At 37.5% G+C, this 19917-nt stretch overlaps 1 protein-coding gene across 1 annotated transcript in view; it reads right to left on the bottom strand.

Annotated features, from left to right (window-relative positions):
* LOC118804418 (neurobeachin-like) overlaps positions 1 to 10936 on the bottom strand; it is a 235488-nt gene extending 224552 nt beyond the window's left edge. Inside the window, exons 1-2 of the mRNA XM_036564932.1 lie at positions 10857 to 10936; positions 7159 to 7286 (exon numbers count right to left, since the gene is read on the bottom strand). Coding sequence (XP_036420825.1) covers positions 7159 to 7286; positions 10857 to 10885 — 157 coding nt within the window. The 5' untranslated portion in view covers positions 10886 to 10936. The remainder of the gene's footprint in view (positions 1 to 7158; positions 7287 to 10856) is intronic.
* Between the last annotated feature and the right edge of the window lie 8981 nt (positions 10937 to 19917).

Below are 19917 nucleotides of genomic sequence, written 5' to 3'. Positions count from 1 at the left end.
TATTGGAGGGAAACGATTTTGTGCCTTGCTTTGTAGAAAGGAGTACTACAAACTGTCATTGCTATGACCATGTGCTGACTATGTACATTATCCTTCCATTTACTCTTCAATACATGCTTTTGTATATTCATACACAAATAACTAGAGAAACATAAGGTCCCTTATTCATCAAAGTTGCATGCATTTTTCAGTTTTCTTATTCATTAGTTTAACCTTTGGTGTGCTTGCATGATCAAACACATCTAGTAGGGGTGGGTGGGCAAATTTGGGCATAATAAAAATATTGAAAAAAAAGCTTGATTTGTGGTCAACAAACCCAAACTATTTGTAATACATCATCTGTAATACCAATATAAAGAATAGTAAATAACAATAGGCCTCATTCACCAATATTACAAGTTTTTTCTTATGTTCTTATGAAAGGCCCTAAAAAAAGTCTATGTCAGATTCATGACGTGTTCTTAAACCGCATAACTGTTCACACCTTTGTGCTCTTGAGTGTGTAGAGATTCTGTTCTTCCCTACGAACAAATCACAAATATGAAAACACTGGTGAAAGTCAGAATCTGTGTGAAGACTGCATAACTGGGTTTTAAGAAGAAATTTCTTTTTAAGAACGGTTAGTGAATGAGGTCCAATACTAATAATATGTGAACATGGCAATCCAGTACATAAGTTGATGTATTATTTTACATGCACATTGTTATAAACAAGGCTGCCACTATTCCATGTTGCATTTAAAGATGTATTACATCACCAAAAAAAACAAAAAAAAACAAAAACAGGACAGCTAGTGCAACAGCACCTCATACTACACAATCACATCATTCTACTGTCCTATTTTTTTTTTTTTTACATTTTAATCTTTGCTGTTGTTGTTATTGTAACATTACAAAGTTTTGTCACCAATACACTCACTGCTCAAGCTCAAACTCTGCCTATGAGTTGGGCAGAGCACTTAGAGACAGTAGTGATGGCTGAATACTGAATACACTGTCCTCAGATGTATTCAGAATATATTCATTCAAAGTATTCAAAATATATTTATATGTTTCATCAAACATTCACTTATTTAAATGAAGTTACAAAATTCTCAACATTATTTTGGCTTTCAATGCCTGCTTAAGGCCACTGCTGTTCCCATACTCCTACTGATTAAATATGACTCTAAAGTGGGTAGCTATATGTTCAGTTAATGACTATAACTTGCTACGAAATGCCTGCATGAGTTCAGTACATCACTGACGTTGAGCTTTTCCCTTGTGAACATGTTCACTACTGAGGGGACTCGTTGTGTTCCATGATCCCTCAAAAGAGTTTAGTAATGCTGAGATTAATAACTGATCATCACATTGATATATCAGTCTACTCAGGCTTTAGCAGAGCTCAGTAACACTGAGATTAATAACTGACCATCACATTGATTTATCAGTCTACTCAGGCTTTAGCAGAGCTCAGTAACACTGAGATTAATAACTGACCATCACATTGATTTATCAGTCTACTCAGGCTTTAGCAGAGCTCAGTAACACTGAGATTAATAACTGATCACATTGATTTATCAGTCTACTCAGGCTTTAGCAGAGCTCAGTAACACTGAGAATAATAAATGATCACATTGATTTATTAGTCTACTCAGGCTTTAGCAGAGCTCAGTAACACTGAGATTAATAACTGATCACACTGATTTATCAGTCTATTCAGGCTTTAGCAGAGCTCAGTAACACTGAGATTAATAACTGATCATCACATTGATTAATCAGTCTACTCAGGCTTTAGCAGAGCTCAGTAACACTGAGATTAATAACTGATCATCACATTGATTTATCAGTCTACTCAGGCTTTAGCAGAGCTCAGTAACACTGAGATTAATAACTGATCACATTGATTAATCAGTCTACTCAGGCTTTAGCAGAGCTCAGTAACACTGAGATTAATAACTGATCACATTGATTAATCAGTCTACTCAGGCTTTAGCAGAGCTCAGGAACACTGAGATTATTAACTGATCACCACATTGATTTATCAGGCTACTCAGTCTTTAGCAGAGCTCAGCAACACCAAGCTTAATACCTGATCATCTAATTGATTTATCAGTCAACTCAGGCTTTAGCAGGAACTTTTGTAAAGAAGCTGTTTTTTTATTCTTTAGATTGCGTCTTTACACCCTGTAGACTGATTTTAAAACACTTAATAAACCAGCACTGATGGTGTTTCTTTTAAAGATGGCACGTTTTTTTTAATTTAGTGGGTAAGAAGTCTAAAAGTATTCTCCTCAAAATGTAAAATGTAACTGTATTCTGAATACTGAATTTACAAAATGTAACTTTGACTGAATACTGATATTTCATTTCTGTATTTGGAATACATATTCCCAATACTTGTATTCCATTACATCCCAACTGTGTCTATGAACATAGCCACTGGTTCACAAGCTCCTGAACATTGTCATCTTATTGTCTCCCATTGAAACATTTGCATGAATAAGGGCATACTTCACATAAATGACATGTAAACAATATACTAGTATGCTGGCACTTGATTTCATGCACTGAAGCTGGTTCATCATTTGCGCACAAATCTTCGCCTGTGTGCACATCACATGAAAGTTTCATGAATCAGACACAGAGTGGTTTGTACATCATTAAAGGTGGTCAGGTTTTTTTTATGCAACGTATAGAGGCTAATGAGTGCACATGCTCCCAGACAGGTATACTGATGGCAAGATCTAGGTGACATTCAAAGGAAGGTTTATTATTGGAGCATGGATGTCTGGCAGGGGTGTAGCTAGATCTTTTGAGATCACTTGGTTAGACAAGGTTACTGATATAACTGACATGGCAACATATTAGGAAAATAAATAAATAAATAAAAGCGTAGTTAGTAATATTCATCCGGTCATGTATTTACTCTGTGCTATGAAATAAAATAATAATAAAGTGATGCCTTAAATCCACTCTACATAACTGAATCTGTAAATAATTTCTGCAAGAATATTACATCAATGCAGTTATTACAGATAATAAGTAAATTAAAAGACTGAACTGTGTTGATGTAATACAGTTTATTCATGTATTCGACTGATGCACACATTTAAATCAAGGAGTAAATGAATCTTTTCTTCGGTGTGTCACTTTTTTCAGTGTATCTGTTCACGTCATGAGTCTTACACTCTCAGAAAAAAAGGTACTCAACTGTCACTGGGGCAGTACCCCTCTTGTCACTGGGGAGGTTTCCTCAAGGGTACATCTCAGAACCTTTAGTCAGGGAACATAATTGTACCATAATCCATTGAAATGATATTTTCTAAGTTGTACTGACTCCACACACCCCGTCTCGTCTCCAGGCTTTTTATTTTGTTGTTCTGTTTTAAAACATTAGTTTATGAAAAGGTACAAATCTGTACTTTTTACCTGGAAAATCTTATTTAAGGTACACAATTAGACCTTAGAACCACTGTTGTACCTTTGACGGTACATTTACATTGTTTGTGATAAATGCAAAATGTACCTGCACAGAACCTTTATTTCTAACAGTGTGTGATAAGTAAGTTGGCTAGACAGCACAGTGTAAGTTAATGTTAAGAAAGAATAATCTTTGGCTGGGTGACCAACTAAAGCATTAGCACAAACTTAAACACAGCACTGGCTTTGCCTTCCTCAAAATCATTAAAAAATATGCATATACTCAGCAGTACAAAGTACCTGATATGACAAATAATTACTCAGTCATATGCATAAGTTTGAACAACCTAGTTAAATTACAATGTTTGGTTGATTTTCACATGATAACACATCCTCTACACAGAAGAGCTGTTGCATTTTCCAGCAAAATTAAGTAAACAATCTCTATTTATTTGCTTAACATGTTTTTTAACATATCAGAAAAAAACAAATATAAAATACGCCAGCTTTTGCACAAGTTTTATTTTCTTCCAATATGTTTAATTCAGCAAACAGACTGCAATTGTGCATTAAAATGTGCAGTGGTCTGTCTTCTGTGGAGGATGTGTCACTTTGAAAATCAACAAAATATTTCTTTTGACCAGCGCGCCCAAACTTCTGCATAAAACTTTATACTGTTCTATTTTGATGTGTTGTTTTCTGCTTCTATGACAAAAATGAGGCCACGAGCCTCTATCAACCGGAGATATGCATTTAAGGTTAAACAGCTTCAGAGAGAAATGTGCTCTAAAGAGAAATGCAAATAAAGTCATTTGCAAACGTGGCTCAGTCACAGCATGATGGAACTTAGCATTAGAACGTTTGAAGAACAGGAACTGAGTTTGTTCAGATGTTCGGATGATTAGTCTGTGTTTGCTAGAGCATCGGCTGCCTTGATCAAGCACAGCGTCCTTTGTTTAAGTAGAGTAGAAGTTTATTTAGGCTTTTGGCAGGCTAAGGTCAGACCCGTGGTCACACTTTTTTCACAATCTTCACAATTCTTCCTTCCTTTATCTTGATTATGGTTTGTTATAGCAAACTGTTTGATGCCTGCATTACTGAGAGTGGTTTGCATTTACACCCTTTTTCACCTTTCCTTTCTCTTTTTGCCCATTTCCTTTTCATTAAAAGAATCCATCATTATTTGAAGCTTTAATTATTTCTTTCTTTTTTTTATTTCCTCTCAGCGCCTCTTAAACTTCTTTTACAGCCAACACTTAAAAGCGCATTTCAGCAAAAATAAAATACATCAAAGGGAGAAAGCAAAGTGTGGGTGCTATGAAGAAATAATAAAAAAACGCTCGCAGTTAATTCTACTCTGCTTGATTTATTTGGCTTCCAAAATTAAAGCTGTATTTTCACAGTTCCACTTACATTTTGAAAAATCATCAGCTTTTCTTATAAGAAGCAGCCCGAGAGTTTTCATGGGTAATAACTCAGCTGACCAATCGCGTCATTCGGGAAACAAGTGAACTTTACTGTGTCACTAATAAGGCTATGAAATTGACACTTTACGCCAAATTTCAGCACTTAACATCCACCGTGTGAAGCCATCTAAATTTGGAGAGACTTGAGTAAGTAGACTACCCAGTTAAAGACAGGAGTTTGGCTGCAATAACGTGTGGAAAGTGAAGGTTTGAGTCCAGCACTGAAAGGGTGTGTGTGTGTGTGTGCATTTCTTTCATTAAACGGCTGTTCCAGTCACAGGAACACATATTTTTACTGCACTGTAATCCTCTGGCTGAAGGTCTGAAATAACTGCAGGAATACATTAGTTTGAACAAACTGCCATTGAGGCTCGTGCTGGGTTTGCTGGTGGAGCTGGAAGGAGGCAGTGAACAGAGTGTGGAGTGTGCGGTCGTGTTCAACGAGAAGATGCCCTGCTGTGTGTTTGTGTGCGGGTATTCGAGTGTGTGTTATTTCCCCCACCACTACACAACGTAGTCCAAAAACAAATGTGCTCCAGTAAAGACAGTAAGCCGTTCTAGACATTTAAACAGGCAAAACCACACAAAAAATCAGAACACAGCTCGAGAACTTTCTGTGTGAGTCTGGCCCCAAGTTTTACGTCCATCATCACCTAAAGTTCCACTAAAACCAGACAGGATAGCACTATTACATTATCACATAATGATTAAATAATATAATAATAATAATAATAATAATAATATGAAATACTGTTGTATAATAAGTGAATCAGCTGTCTAAAGTTAAAATTCTGCTTTAATAAATTAATTCATCAAGCTGTGTGTTCCAACAACAGGCAAAAGTGTTTTATTCTCATGGATCTCAGTGCTAAACCCACAAGGGAGTGCCTCCAGCATACCAGATGAAGGCAATGAAAGCAAAGAAAGAACCAAGTGATGAATACAAGGAGAAATGCAAATGATAAAATCTGTTAAAAGTGGGAAGAGGTGTGTGAGGACGCACATGACGCCCAAACCCAACCAAACCTAATGTGAGCCGTGAGCAGGGAGATCCCGTGGGGTTCAGGCAAATGAGCTCTAATTCATACACACCAACTTTAGCTGCTGTGTGTATGAGTTTTTATATATATATATATATATACACATTACATTTTGTCATTACTAGTGTTTGAGCAATAGTTTTCATTAACGATAATAACCCTGATTCCACTAGTGTGAGAGTAGTCCTTCAAGTTACATTTGTATATTCAGTGTATTTTTAAAAACAATTCTGAATAATCCTGAAATAACCTAATCGAATCAGGGTGAAGTCTGAAATTTCAAAATGCATCAAAACAGAAATGCCTTGTTGATGAGAGAGGTCAATGGAGAATGGCAAGACTGATTCCAGCTGACAGAAACGTTATGGTAACTCATGGCATCTCAGAATGCATAACACATTGAACCTTGAGGCAGACGGGCAACAACAGGAGAAGATCATGTCGGGTTCCAGTCCTGTCAGCCAAAAACAGAAAACTGAGGCTCATCAAAATTAGTGAAGACTAGAAAAACGTAGCCTGGTCTGATTAATCTCAATTTCTGCTGAGGCACACAGATAGTAAGGTAGGTAATAATCTGCCTTGTATCAACAGTCCAGGCTGGTGGAGGTGATGTTATGGTGTGGGAAATGTTTTCTTGCCACACTTTGGGCCCATTAATACCAATCAATCATTGTTTGAATGCTACAGCCTATTTGAGTTGCTGACCATGTGCATCCATTCATGGTCCCAGTTTACCCATCTTGTAATGGTCATGCCCAGCATGAAAACGTACCATGTCACAAAGCAAAAGTCATCTCACACTCTTTTCATGAACATGACAATAAGCTCAGTGTTCTTCAGTGGCCTTTCCAGTCACTGGATCTGAATCCAGTAGAACACCGTTGGATGTGGTACAACAGGAGATTCACAGCATGACTGTGAAAAATCTGCAGGAACTGCATAGTGCAGTTATGTCAACATGGACCAGAATCTCAAAGTAATGTTTCTAACATCTCGTGGAATTCATGCCACTAAGAATTGAGGCTGTTTTTGAGAGCAAAGCGAGGCCCTACTCAGTATTAATATTGTGTTCCTAATAAAGTGCTCAGTGAGTGTATATTTGTATTAATTTGTGGATTCTATTGTTTTTTATACTATTGTCCTTGTGCTTAGTCGCATGATTCATAACTTGTCCAGCATATACCTGATCAATGTCCATAGAGGTCAGTGAGGAAGACGTCTGCACTGAGAAGGTCATTTATACTATACCTTCTATAAGAAGTTCCTGGCCATGGCTACCCAGCAGAGTGCGGCTCAGGAAGGGTGCAAAGTCCACAAAAATCTCTCTCAGTAAGGGGGCCACCTTCTCCAGGGCACGCTCCAACTTAGTGGTGATACTGCGAGAGGGAGGGAGAGAGAGAGAGAGACATTACTGTAATATTAAAGCAGAACAAAACATGGGTGCAGTATTTGCTAGGCCATAAGCTGACAGCACTCCAGGGGACACACATTTTAAAGAAGCAAAGGCAGTTAAAGAGAACAGAACTGCAGAAAGTTAAGTGGTGTGATTTTTCCCCAAAGTTAGCACCACCAATTTCACCTACTGGCTAGGTCTCTCCCTATTCTGTGTCAAGTTTTGATGCCTTTTAAATTGGAAACTCAACATTTGTAGTGACTCTAAACTCTAACTCTAACTGTGTTAGAATAAATGTGATTTTGTTTTTAACATTCTCTAAAACCTTGTCAAACAACAGTAACAAAAGCCCACAACAATAGCTATGAAAGAATGCATTCATAGGAAAAGCATAGGTCAATTGATCAATGATTACAATAAATTCTGTGAGCACTATATGATGGAGAACTGTCCATCAGCCCTTTTCCGCAGGTCTGCTAGAGGCCTTTCTGCAGGTGGAATGGGTATTGATTGATATTAATTGATATAAGCAAATAAAATACTTTTCTCAGTAACTCTGTTATTAGATTAACTAGGACACTGTTGGCTGTCTGTGTGTGAAATGTTGTGACTCTGTGTTGAGCTGCTAGTGAGCAGTAAGGGGGTAAGGGAGGGGTAGGAATCTCCTGCTGTGAAAACAATTCACACCTCGCCACAAGGATGGCTGTAATGAAACAAAACAGCACAACTGCAGCTTTCTTCATATTAAACAATCATGTGCAACTGCCACAATTAAAAAAATAAATAAATAAAAACACAATACACTACCATTTATTTCTTTGTTTAAAGTTTTAGGATTTCAAAATAAATAAATAAGTAAATAAAAAATGATGTAATTATGAAATTTAAGTAAAAGAATCCAAAGTTATGTAAAATTATGAAATATAAGTAAAATAATCCAGATTCTGCACTATTTCTATATGACTATTCAAATTTAAGAAAATGTGTGATATTGACTATGTTAACTCCTTTAAATATCAGACTTATTACTAAGGCTTATTAACTACAGGGACTTCAATGCAAACTGGTTGACTTATTCCACCGGTGGGCCCTGGCCATTTAAGGGGTTAAGGCCTGTACAAAAAGGTCAGATGTTTTTTTCTTTTTTTAGTCTTATCTCTTCCACTGAGGCTTATGTCCAGATGACTCTCAGGAGGGTTTGATCTACTCATCAAAGGCTTTTGCAAAACTTGTGGGGTTCATGCAAGCCTGAGTGACATTAAAGTGAAAGGCAGACATACAAAATTCAATAATATTAATGCAAATTAATGTAAAGAGATTTCATTCCAAGCTATTGTAGACCATTCTATTGCCATATTTATCATTCAATTTTCAGACAATGTAATGGCAACTGGTGTGTTTAAAAGATGTAGAAAAATAAAAATTGGGGAAACAATGGAGATACTCGCTTTCTTGTTAGGACAGCGACGACATTTAGGGCTGTGAATATGGATCGTCTTGGACTAAACTGCAATGCCAATGGTATTTTACCATTACAAGTTCCATTTATTCCAGGTTTAGGTTTAATCTACGTCTGGAAAACCAGCGCTTAAAGTTAGACTGATCTCATCATTATCATTATGCATTAGACCAATGGGTGTCCATATGGTATTTTTAACATTAAGCATCTTATTTGAGTGGTTCCTGACTTCAGACTCGCCCTGTATAAGATATAATAGTCAGAGCTTCTCATATAGTTCTCAGTTTTTGCTACACTGTGCGCTTTAGGTGAATAGAAATGCATAAACATAGTTAAAACGTTGCTGAACTGCAGGTAAGCTGAAGTGATTTTGTTGAAGTGGAAGCTGCTGCTGATGTAGAGCGAGTGTCTGAGCCGCAGGTTAGGCAGCAGTGCCGCTGCAGCCAGACACTTTCATCATTGACTTCACACTCGCCGTAAGTGCTGTCGGTTACTGCTGCCATGGCAACTGATTTGCGATTCGTAGCGCGAGAGAGGAGGAGAGGAGTGTGTGTGAAGTGGAGAGACCCCCAGAGAGAAAAGAGTGACACACACATACACACATACACATACACACACGCACACAGAGAAGCTCACACTTTCTCTTCTGCAGTCACAGTGGCTGGGCTCTGTGATTTCTGTCACAAAGTGTTAGATGAGGACAGTGGACGGTCCTAAGGTCAGAATGCTCCACACCCACACACGTACACACACACACACACTCCCACCAATTCTTTTATATTAGCACTTACACTGCCTCGCTTGACAGTTTACACACACACACAGAACTCCCTCAGTGATGTGTAAGGTGCAGGATGTCTTGTTTGTTGCAACCTCCACAACAATGACAAAAGCAAACCACATGATCTTTCACCTCAGCTGGAAACAAAAGAAAGTGTCGGAAAGCAGCTAATGGCTAGGGCTGAGTGCAGACCCCCTCTGGTGGCAATGTTCTGCTGCTGCCATTGTTTCTACAATGGATTGACACACACTCTTGATTTTAGACAATGTTAACATGTAGGGTCATATATATATATATATATATACACATCGCTTATGATGTACGTAACTACCTGTATGTAATAATAATATGTATGTATATATATGTATTATACATATGTGAGTATTTAAGTGTAATATGTGTCATGCATTTTGCGTGTGAAAATATCTATCTATCTATGTATCTATCTATCTATCTATCTATCTACATATATTTATATATATATATAAATATATATATATATATATATATATTTATATATATATGTGTGTGTGTGTGTGTGTGTATAAATTCAAATTCCTGTATGTAATGTGTTATATCTAAGTACTAATATAATAATATAATATATATATATATATATATATATATATATATATATATATATATATATACACATTGCTGCCCCCTCAAAAAAAAGAAACCCAAAACAAAAACAAAAAGTACAAAAAAAAAAAAAGTGAAAGAAGGCAAAACTATTTTAACGAAACTTAAAGCAGATTTTATTCCAAGTCATTTTGGAGCATTTCTATTGGTCCATTAATCATGAAATTTAATAGATAGCTGCTGTGTTCAAATGATATAGAAAAATATATTAAAAAAAAAAGTGAAACATGGTTTGCAACACTGACAATGTGTAAATAGCAACACGCTAAAAATTATTCATATATAATATATAAATATAATAAAACAAGTGGTTCTAAGGTCCAATTGTCTACCTTAAATAATTTCTCCAGGTAAAAAGTACATGTTTGTATCTTTTCATTACCGAATGTTTTAAAACAGAACAGTAAAATAAAAAGCCTGGAGACGAGACGGGGTGTGTGGAGTCAGTACAACTTAGAAAATATAATTTCAATGGATTATAGTACAGTTATGTTCCCTGACTAAAGGTGCTGAGAACCACCCCAGTGAGAAGAGGGGAACTGCCCCAGTGACAGTTTCAAGCCTTCTTTATTGTCTGCTCAGATACACATAAAGTTCACTCTTCATTGCGTTCCACACACACACACACACACACACACACACACACACACACCTACTGTGCTGTGACTCACCTCATGTTCTCCATGGTGTCTTCAGGCATTGGACCTACAGTCTGCACCGCAGGCAGGTTTTTACTGGTGGCGCCATTCACAAAGCTCGAGGAAGACGAGCAGGAGGAAGAGGGAGGATCTGCAGCTCCTGTTAGACAGAAAACGGAGAGAAGTGGTCACAGAAATGACCACCATTCAGTGCTCTCTATGTAGTCATGGTATGTAAGTACATTAAGCTGAACCATAAAGTAAATCTAAAGTGAATACATTATTAATGTTATTTGGAAATACATAATGTGATTATATGTGATTTCTTTTCTCTTGGTGTAGGTGCACAGAACAAATACCATTTAAGATAAAAAGAACACAGAACACACAGGAAATATATAACTATCAACTGCATAGTATTAGCCTAAATCCTCAGAAGTCACAGTTATCACTCTTCGGTGATACATGGTGTAATTTGATGTAATTTTATGTCAATCATTTCTCCCTTATTTTATTAAAAGTAAAGACTCTAAACTTTCAATCGGTACCACTTTTGTGTCTGTATGTAGAAGAAGACATATTTTGTTAAATATGAAAACTTGTTGAGCGTAGTCTTGCTTTGAGAAAAGCATAACCATCCTTTATGTTTCCCCATGTTTTTTTTTGTTTTTTCATTTCTTAACATCAAAACAAATGGAAAAATGTCTGAACATTTAACATTTGAACGTGTAAAAAAATCAGTGTAAACTAATTGTAATGTAAATGTAACAGCAGAGCTCACTATGTAATTACATATGTGATTATGTTATTATATTGGAATAGTATAGCACAACAAAACTTCTGAGAGTTAAGCCAAGAAGCAAACACTGATAGAACATCTAAGAGCATCTATACACGTGCAATTCAGAAAAAAAATAAAACAACAAAAAGCAAACAATGCACTAAAAAACTCTTTCAAAATTTTCTGCCGTCAGAAGGCTGTCACCAACCCCCTAATGTCACTATGTCCAATTATGACATATTTCAAGCAGGAAACAGCGCAAGTACATCAAGAGCAGCTATCAAGCACCAATCAGCCTCCTCCCCGCGAGAGATTTGATCACTGTCTACATTCTCCTCATTTCTGTTCCTGTCAAAGCCTCGTCTCGGCGGCGTCTCCTTTAGCTCCCAACGTGTGATAGATATATCATAGGGATGGACTGTCATCGCGTGAAAGCGTGAGGCGTCGCGAGACAGCGGAGGACGGGAACTCTATTACACAGCCGTCACTCGACTTGGCAGGAACTAGCATCCCTCGGAGAACAGAAACAAGCAGGAGAGGTGAGGCTAGGCTAGGAGAGGAAGGCAGAATTCGGTCAAATCCGAAATCAATTCCACCCCGCCTTCCCTTGCGCCCTTTCCTCAGAGTGGAGGGATCTAGCCAGGTGTCAGTAATGCACCCTTAGGTTGGCTGCAATCTTCTTTTATGCATTTAGCCATCTAAAATTGAGGTTAGCGGGCTGTACTGAAAGACTCCTTTGAGTCTGACAAGTTTCTGATGACTTTCTCAGTGCTTCAACACAAAAGGTAATCTTCCCAGCAAGATGCTCAATAGGTGTGCTTGACAGTGTCAAAGTTAAATAAGAAATCAGCCAGACTGGTGAATGGGTTAACACCACTTCACAGGGTGCCCAAGGCAGAGTTTATGGCAGGATTAGCCGTTAGCATAACCAATGTCTCTCTGCTATTGTTATTGGACACAAAAATCTATACTGGCTGGATTACACATGGATATAACAGGCTAATAGCCTTGAAATTACATACAGACCCTATCATAATGTGAATCTAAGTATTATAATATTGCTTTTCCCAGCAGGCACTGACTGGATCAGCTCTGGCTGTGGGTGAGCTCACTGGGGCAGTGAAGAGAGACCTCTAGTGGACACTTCCAGAACTTCCTCAAGAGCAAAATCTAATTTCCTGAGCCCCAACCGTTTTTAATTACGGCATTCTAGGAATGACATCAAAGGCAAAGATATTTTCAGAGGTAATTCACTTAAGTAGCCCTCCTTCATTCAAACTAAGTGCTAATTAACAACACAGAGAGTGATTGTGACTATTATATCTGCGATTAACAAAAGAGGCACTTAAAGGGCTGAAAAAAAGGAACAGTTTCCCCCTAAAGGGGTCTTAGCGGAGAAAATGAAAGTGTTAACTGTGTTTACCTGTGGTGTTGATCATGCTTTTAGGAGTAGCCGAAGCCGCAGCGAAGATGTTAGGGGTGCTGCCTGAGGCTGGGGCACTAGAGGAACCAGAACTGACCACGGTGTTGACAGCCATGCTGCCTGCTGGAGGCTTCTTGGCCTGCACTACCACACTCCTGCAAGAGAAAGAGAGAGGAAAGTGGGCAAAAATACTTAGGATTTCAGAGGTGCTCCAGCCTTCTGTGGAACTTCTGCTTACATTAGATACAATGCATCATCATGAATATCACACTTTCTGGAAACAAATGTTTTGCATTAGAACGAAAGCTGTGTCTCAGTTCCACAGTGTAGTAGCAGTTCTTTAGAGCGATGTGATAAAAGAACCACTTTTGGTTCCATAAAGAATCTTTTAGTGTATTTTAATGTAACATATGAAGAACTTCACCTAATAAAAAAGGTTCTATACTATTTTTTGCCTTAGAACCATACGTCCAAGCCAAGAATTGCTTAAAAAAACCTTTATGTAAGCATACAGTGCACTGTTAATGCTCAGGTTATGTACTAGAACTGACAAAAATGTTACATTTTGCATATTATTGTGTAACATATTACATTACAGTTTTTAAGTTGCACTGACTACATACTCTCTGGCTTGACTCCACACCTTTTATTTTTCTGTTTTAAAACTCTAGGTTATTCAAAAATACAAATATCTTTCTTTCACCTGGGAAAGTTAATGATATGTACCTTTAAAACGTTTTTAACTGAAGGACCATGTTGTACTTTTCAGGGTACATTTGCATAGTTTGGAGAAAAATGTTCTTGCACAGTATTCTTTTTCTAACAGTGTTGAGGAGAACACAGCAGAATATGATGTAGTTGACAGGGCTGATGGCAGTGAGGAACAACAAATGTTAGGGTATTTTATTTGGCAGCTTGTTTTTATGGAGGCTTTTCAAAGCCCATTCCTGCCCAGTAGAAGAGAAATAAATCACCCACAACCCTTTGATTTATGATGTCAAAATAATAACTTATTTTCTCAAAGGAATGACTTACTATGTCAAAAAAACTATGACGTACCCAGACGCCATTACTTACATTCTTGAAATCTAATAATCATTAAATTATTTTTTTACACAGTACGTTGGAATTTCATTTGAATAACTGCAAATCTCAAGAAAATAAGTATAAATTTGAGATAGCAAGTCAATATTTTGAGAAAAAAAGTTATTATTTCAAGATATTACAAGAATAAATAGAGAATATGTCACTTTGAAGTCAATTTGATGTCTATTTTCAGAAGTTAATCCAGTATTTTGAGAATGGAAGTCACTATTATCAGATAAGTGAACATTTATAGAAAGTTATTATTATCAGATATTAAGTCAATATTTTGTGAAGATAAGTCATTATTTGAGACATGAATTGTCTTGATTCAAATATATATATATATTTCCATATGAATATAACGTATTACATCAACTCATTGCATTTATTTTATAGCTTTTGGCAACAATTATATTGATGTCATATATGTTATTCATGTAGAAATTATGCATACATTTGAAATGAGAAAATTAAATAGATCAGTTTTCAGTGTTGTCATTTCGGTTTAGCGCAAAATATGTTCAACGTCATATGACTCTAAAAATCCAGGTATTACATAGTGAAGCACATACAGTAGTGTGTAACATAAAAATATAGTGCACAGTGCCCACTGAGACAGGGGATAGCATTACTGCTAGACTACTTACTGTACTTTGGGTGAACGCACTTAACCAATCTAAATTACATGGATATTTATATGCGGTGTTTATGTTTCCAAACAGAGCGGACTGAGCTGGAAAAAGAGGCAGGTCAGGTGATCTTCACATGATGGTGCCCAGACCTGCAGGAACAGGAGCAGGCCTGAGAGAAGAGTAAACATCCTGGCCTCGTGCGTGTGTGAGAGTGTGTGGGTAGATGCTCGGCTGTTTCCCCCTAAACCGCACTGAGTGGCCACTGTGGGCAGTTGGCTCAAACAAAACGTCAAACTCAGAAAGCCTGCCATCAAAAGCCGACACTTCACCGGCGCACTTACCCTGACGCTACCAAACCGTGCGGACACACTCTGCCTCTGTGTAATCCAGGAAATAAACCTTGCTTTCATTTCAGCAAGGACAAAGAGCGGACCACACAGAGTGCATGCAGAGATTTTGGCATTTGCTGAATCTCATGCTAGCATCCATAATGCCACTGAACTGCAGTAACTACATTCATGTGGAAGCTGTTGCATCTCAGCTGTAAATTTGTATGACTTCTATTATAGAATGTCCATCAAAAAGCAACAGCTTGCAATTTAGGTTTATTATTAAAACCACAAAATAAAGTTATTATTAAAGCCAAAAATATAAATTTTGAGATTTGGTGATTTGGAGACCTCTCTGGTGGAAGTGTGTAATTGCATGCCGTATGTTGTAACGTCAGTTGTGCTTTGGATCTCTTCCCTGAGTGGATGAATCTGATGATTGCCAGCGCGTTGAGAGAATATTCAACGGGAAAAATTGGTGAAGGGCGTGTCTTCGGAAAATGTGAGTAAATTCTCTACTACTATTAACATGAAGTAAGTGAACTACTACTAATACTAATGCTGATTTTGCCCGTTTGTGTCTGTGTTGTTAATATGTAAAAAGATGCACAATATTCTAAAAAAACAAAAAAAAATCAACCCAGCACCTCTAACTTTTTTAAATGACTATTTCAGACTTTACATGGCGACTCGCAGCACCGCACACTCACCATATTTTAGTATTTTTCTCTCCTGACTCAGTAATGCTACGTCTTTCAATTTTAACAAACAAATCTTACATATTAGAGCTTTAAGTTTAATTATGAGACTTATAGGTCAGTGACTACTATGAATTATTCAGAAACTTCTGTAAATTATGCAGTAACTACTATGAAACTAATATGCACGTTATGTAGTTATGATAACCCCTTAGGGATCAAGGGGTTATCCCCTTAAATGGCCAGGGGCCGCCAGCAGGCCCAAAGTTTTATTACACACTTCTTTAACCTCTCTAGCTCAACCAGTTAGCACTGAAGTCCCTGTGGTTATTGGTTATTGAATATTAAGCCTTAGTATATAATAAGTCTGGGATTTTAAGGGGTTATTAAAACTAGAGCTCTGCTACCTGACCTGAGCCCAACAGGGTCTGACAAATATCAGGTTCTGGGTTGGCTTCGAGCCAGTTTTTCATGAATAACATCATGTGGTGCTCAGGTTTGTTTTGTAATGAGGGATTTTGTTTATATGTTAGATTTGTTTTATTTTAAGGATAATGTCTACATAAATTTCGCACATTTTCTCTCTCTCTCTCATTCTCTCTCTCTCATTCACTCTCTCTTTGTCTCTCTCTCTCTCTCTCTTTCACTCTCTTTCTCTCTCTCTCTCACACAACATTCCCAAATTATAGTCTATAGCTTCATTCAGCATAGCTCCAAAATTTGAGGAGTGGTGAATGTGTCCCTGAATGAAACCAAGTTTTAAGGTCAACTGTACTTTAGTCACACCATGGACGATGAGGGAATATGTAAGGTTGGAAAAGTCACAGCAGATATTTCTTATTGCTTGTTGAATTCACCCAAATGAATAAGCATTCCTGCAGTAGCAGCAGCAGTAAGACAAACTTCTGAGCAGCAGGGCTAACAGATGATCAGAAGAAGGTGGATGCTACTGTGCAATTCCACAAAAATATACTGATATTATTCCAATATATATATATTCTGTTAGTGTATTACAGATGTGTAAAATACCAGTTTAGCTCAATTTTCTGTCAATCAACTCAAGCCATGTGGGTGTGGGTCAGGATTCCGGCTTCAATTTTACCCGCCTTGTAGACCTCAGAGCAAACTTTTCAGCAATACAACCCCAATATTGTGCTTTCTTGCTCAAAAATGTAGTTTTCAACTCAAACAAAATAAAAATCTACAAAGTTGTTAAATCATGTCCTTTACATATAAAATAAATGGCACAACAGCACTGAGAAATTACATAATTAAAGGAGAAGAGGAGATTTGAGATTTAGCCACTGTTTTGTGATGACCTTAAAGAACACCTTACTTTCTTTTATAACAGGTTATTTTTTCTCACTGTTACTTTCCAGTTAAGTAAGCAAGAAACACCTGCAATGGACCTCTTCACAATACAAACAGCTACTTGCTAATCCTTCAGTATATTTAGCTTCGCGTCCATCAAAGTGTCGCTCCTGGTATGAAAACCATTATTAATGTTATTAAGTGCCATGAACAAACCATTAAGAAGCCTAAAGACCAAACAGAATGTCATATCCTTCTGTTTGAGTGTCCAGGCTTTTTAATGGCTTGTTCATGGTTCCCTTGATTGTCTCCATCCATCTTGTTGCTGGTTGTCCTGTTCTAAGCATAACTCTGTTTTATGAGAAGAACCTACTCATTGGAATATGTCGAAAATAAGATTTGTTATCCAGGCTACGAGTGAGAGGTGAGGCTTGACCTGTACACTTAAAAATGACAGTTCTTCAAGGGTTCTTTAGTAAAGAAAATGGTTCTATGTAGAACCATGAACACTCAAAGAACCCTTCGCATGATTCAAGGGTTCTTTGCATGATGAAAGGATTCAGGTTGATGGAGAATTTCTTGTGTGTGGTTCTATTTAAAACCTTGTTTAATCATACAAAAGGTTCTTTAGTGTTCATGGTTCTATTTAGAAGCATTTTCTTTACTAAAGAACCCTTGAAGAACTATCCTTTTTAGGTGTGTTGTTACATTAGAAGAACCCTTTTTGGTGCTATATAGAACCCTTTAAAAAAAGGTTCCATATAGCACCTCAACACATTCTCCATCAGTTTGTAGAACCCTTTTACAATGTAAAGAACCCTTTAATCATGCAAAGTGTTCTTTGAGTGTTCATGGTTTTATATAGAACCATTTTCTTTACTAAGGAACCACTGAAGAACTATACTTTCTAAGTGCGTTGTTACAATAGAAGAACCGTTTTTGGTGCTGTACAGAACCCTTTTCAAAAAGTATGTTTATAGAACCATCTACAGCACATTCTCCATCAATCTGAACTCTTTCATACATACATACATACATCATCTAAACCGCTTATCCTTCTGGGTCGCGGTGGGGTGCTGGAGCCTATCCCAGCTGTCATTGGGCGGAAGGCAGGATACACCCTGGACAGGTCGCCAGACAGACATTGCAGGGCAGACAGACAGACATACACATTCACTCACACCTAGGGGCAATTTTAGCACGTCCAATCGGCCTGATTGCATGTCTTTGGACTGTGGGAGGAAACCGGAGTACCCGGAGGAAACCCACGCAGACACGGGGAGAACATGCAAACTCCACACAGAAATGACCCTAGTCACCCGGCCGGGAATCGAACCCAGGCCATTCTTGCTGTGAGGCGACAGCGCTACCCACTGCGCCACCGTGCCGCCTGAACTCTTTCATGATGCAAAGAATTGAATCATGTATTTGAGGTCAAGGTTCTATGCAGAACCATTCTTTACTAAATACCCCTTGAAGAGCCATCATTTTTAAGTGTGCAGGTCAAGGATCCATATATTTTTTCATTTTGCTGCCCAAGATACTCAGAAGTTTTTGTCAACTCCAAAGTTCAAAGGCATCAAAGTTTTTCACTGCTGGATCTTTGTTGTTAATAAGTGATCCAAGCAGAAAAAGCTGTCCACCATCAGATTTTGCCTAAATAATTTTTATTTAAATAATAATTTGCCAGTTTTCTTTTCCAAATTATTGTGTAAAAGCACATTTTGGTCCAAAAGTGATCTAAACTCTTGAAAGGTCTGAGATCATTGGGCCTCATTCACCAATATCTTAAGTTTTTTCTTTAGTTTGTTCTTGAGAAAGGTCCTAAGTTCACAAGTGCTCTCAGTTCTTACCTAAGAACAAATCCCAAATGAGAAATCGGGTTATAAGAAGAAATTTCTTCTTAAGAATTGAGTTGGTGAAGGAGGCCCACTGCTATGAAATATAATTATGCCATTATTTTGTGCCTTTATTCTCAAAGTAGTCACAGATACTGTCACAGGAATTTTACACAATATTGTGCTGCTGGTAAAAGTGTTAATTGCAACCCAATAAGGAAAACATGCTCATTTGTATGAAGAACATTCTGAAGAGTCTGGTGTTCCAAAATGTTTGGATTAGCAGTCTAACTGCAGGCTATATGGAGGATGGGTTCCTTTTATGAGACTTTCTTCCTCTTCATGCTCTTGAGGACTTTTTTCTTGCCACTGTTGCCCTCGGCAGTGCACATCAAGGGCTTGGACTCATATTCCTGGAAAGCTGTGTGACAAAGTCTGTAGCAAAATGTGCTACACAAAACAAATAAGCTGAAACGGAACTGAATTAAACCGAACTGGATCTCACAGCTCACACATTGATCACTGCAGGAAGGTTCATACTACTGTTTAACAGAGGCTTTTAAAGCAGTCTTACTCAACTGAAACAATGCCATCAATTATCTGTCTTCAGTTTAAAATTCTAGCTTCTAACATCTAAGCTTTCATCTTTAACATAAGCATCCCACTTGTGCCATCTGCTTAGCTGATTAAAATGAAGGCTCTAAATATAGACACTAAGCATGTTATCTTATTAAAAAGGCCCAAATTATCCCAATTAACTTACTAAAAGAAGCCCAAACTATGTCCATAATTTCCCTTAGTCTATTTATACTCATATTTAGCAGAAAATCACATGGCTTTCACGGGTGCAGGGATGATTCACCGATAAATTTAGAGCTAGAGAGGGTCACGAGTTAGCACTAAACTCTTGACCCAAACTAAGAAGCCTGATAATAGCAGGCAACTGAAGTGCAGAGCTGAAACAAAGCTGAGATTTCTATGCATATGATGAGATGA

The sequence above is a fragment of the Colossoma macropomum genome, unplaced genomic scaffold, assembly GCF_904425465.1.
Source record: "Colossoma macropomum unplaced genomic scaffold, Colossoma_macropomum, whole genome shotgun sequence".
NCBI lineage: Eukaryota > Metazoa > Chordata > Actinopteri > Characiformes > Serrasalmidae > Colossoma > Colossoma macropomum.
Note: the sequence above shows the minus strand (reverse complement) of the source record. Positions and strands in the feature narration are given on the sequence as shown.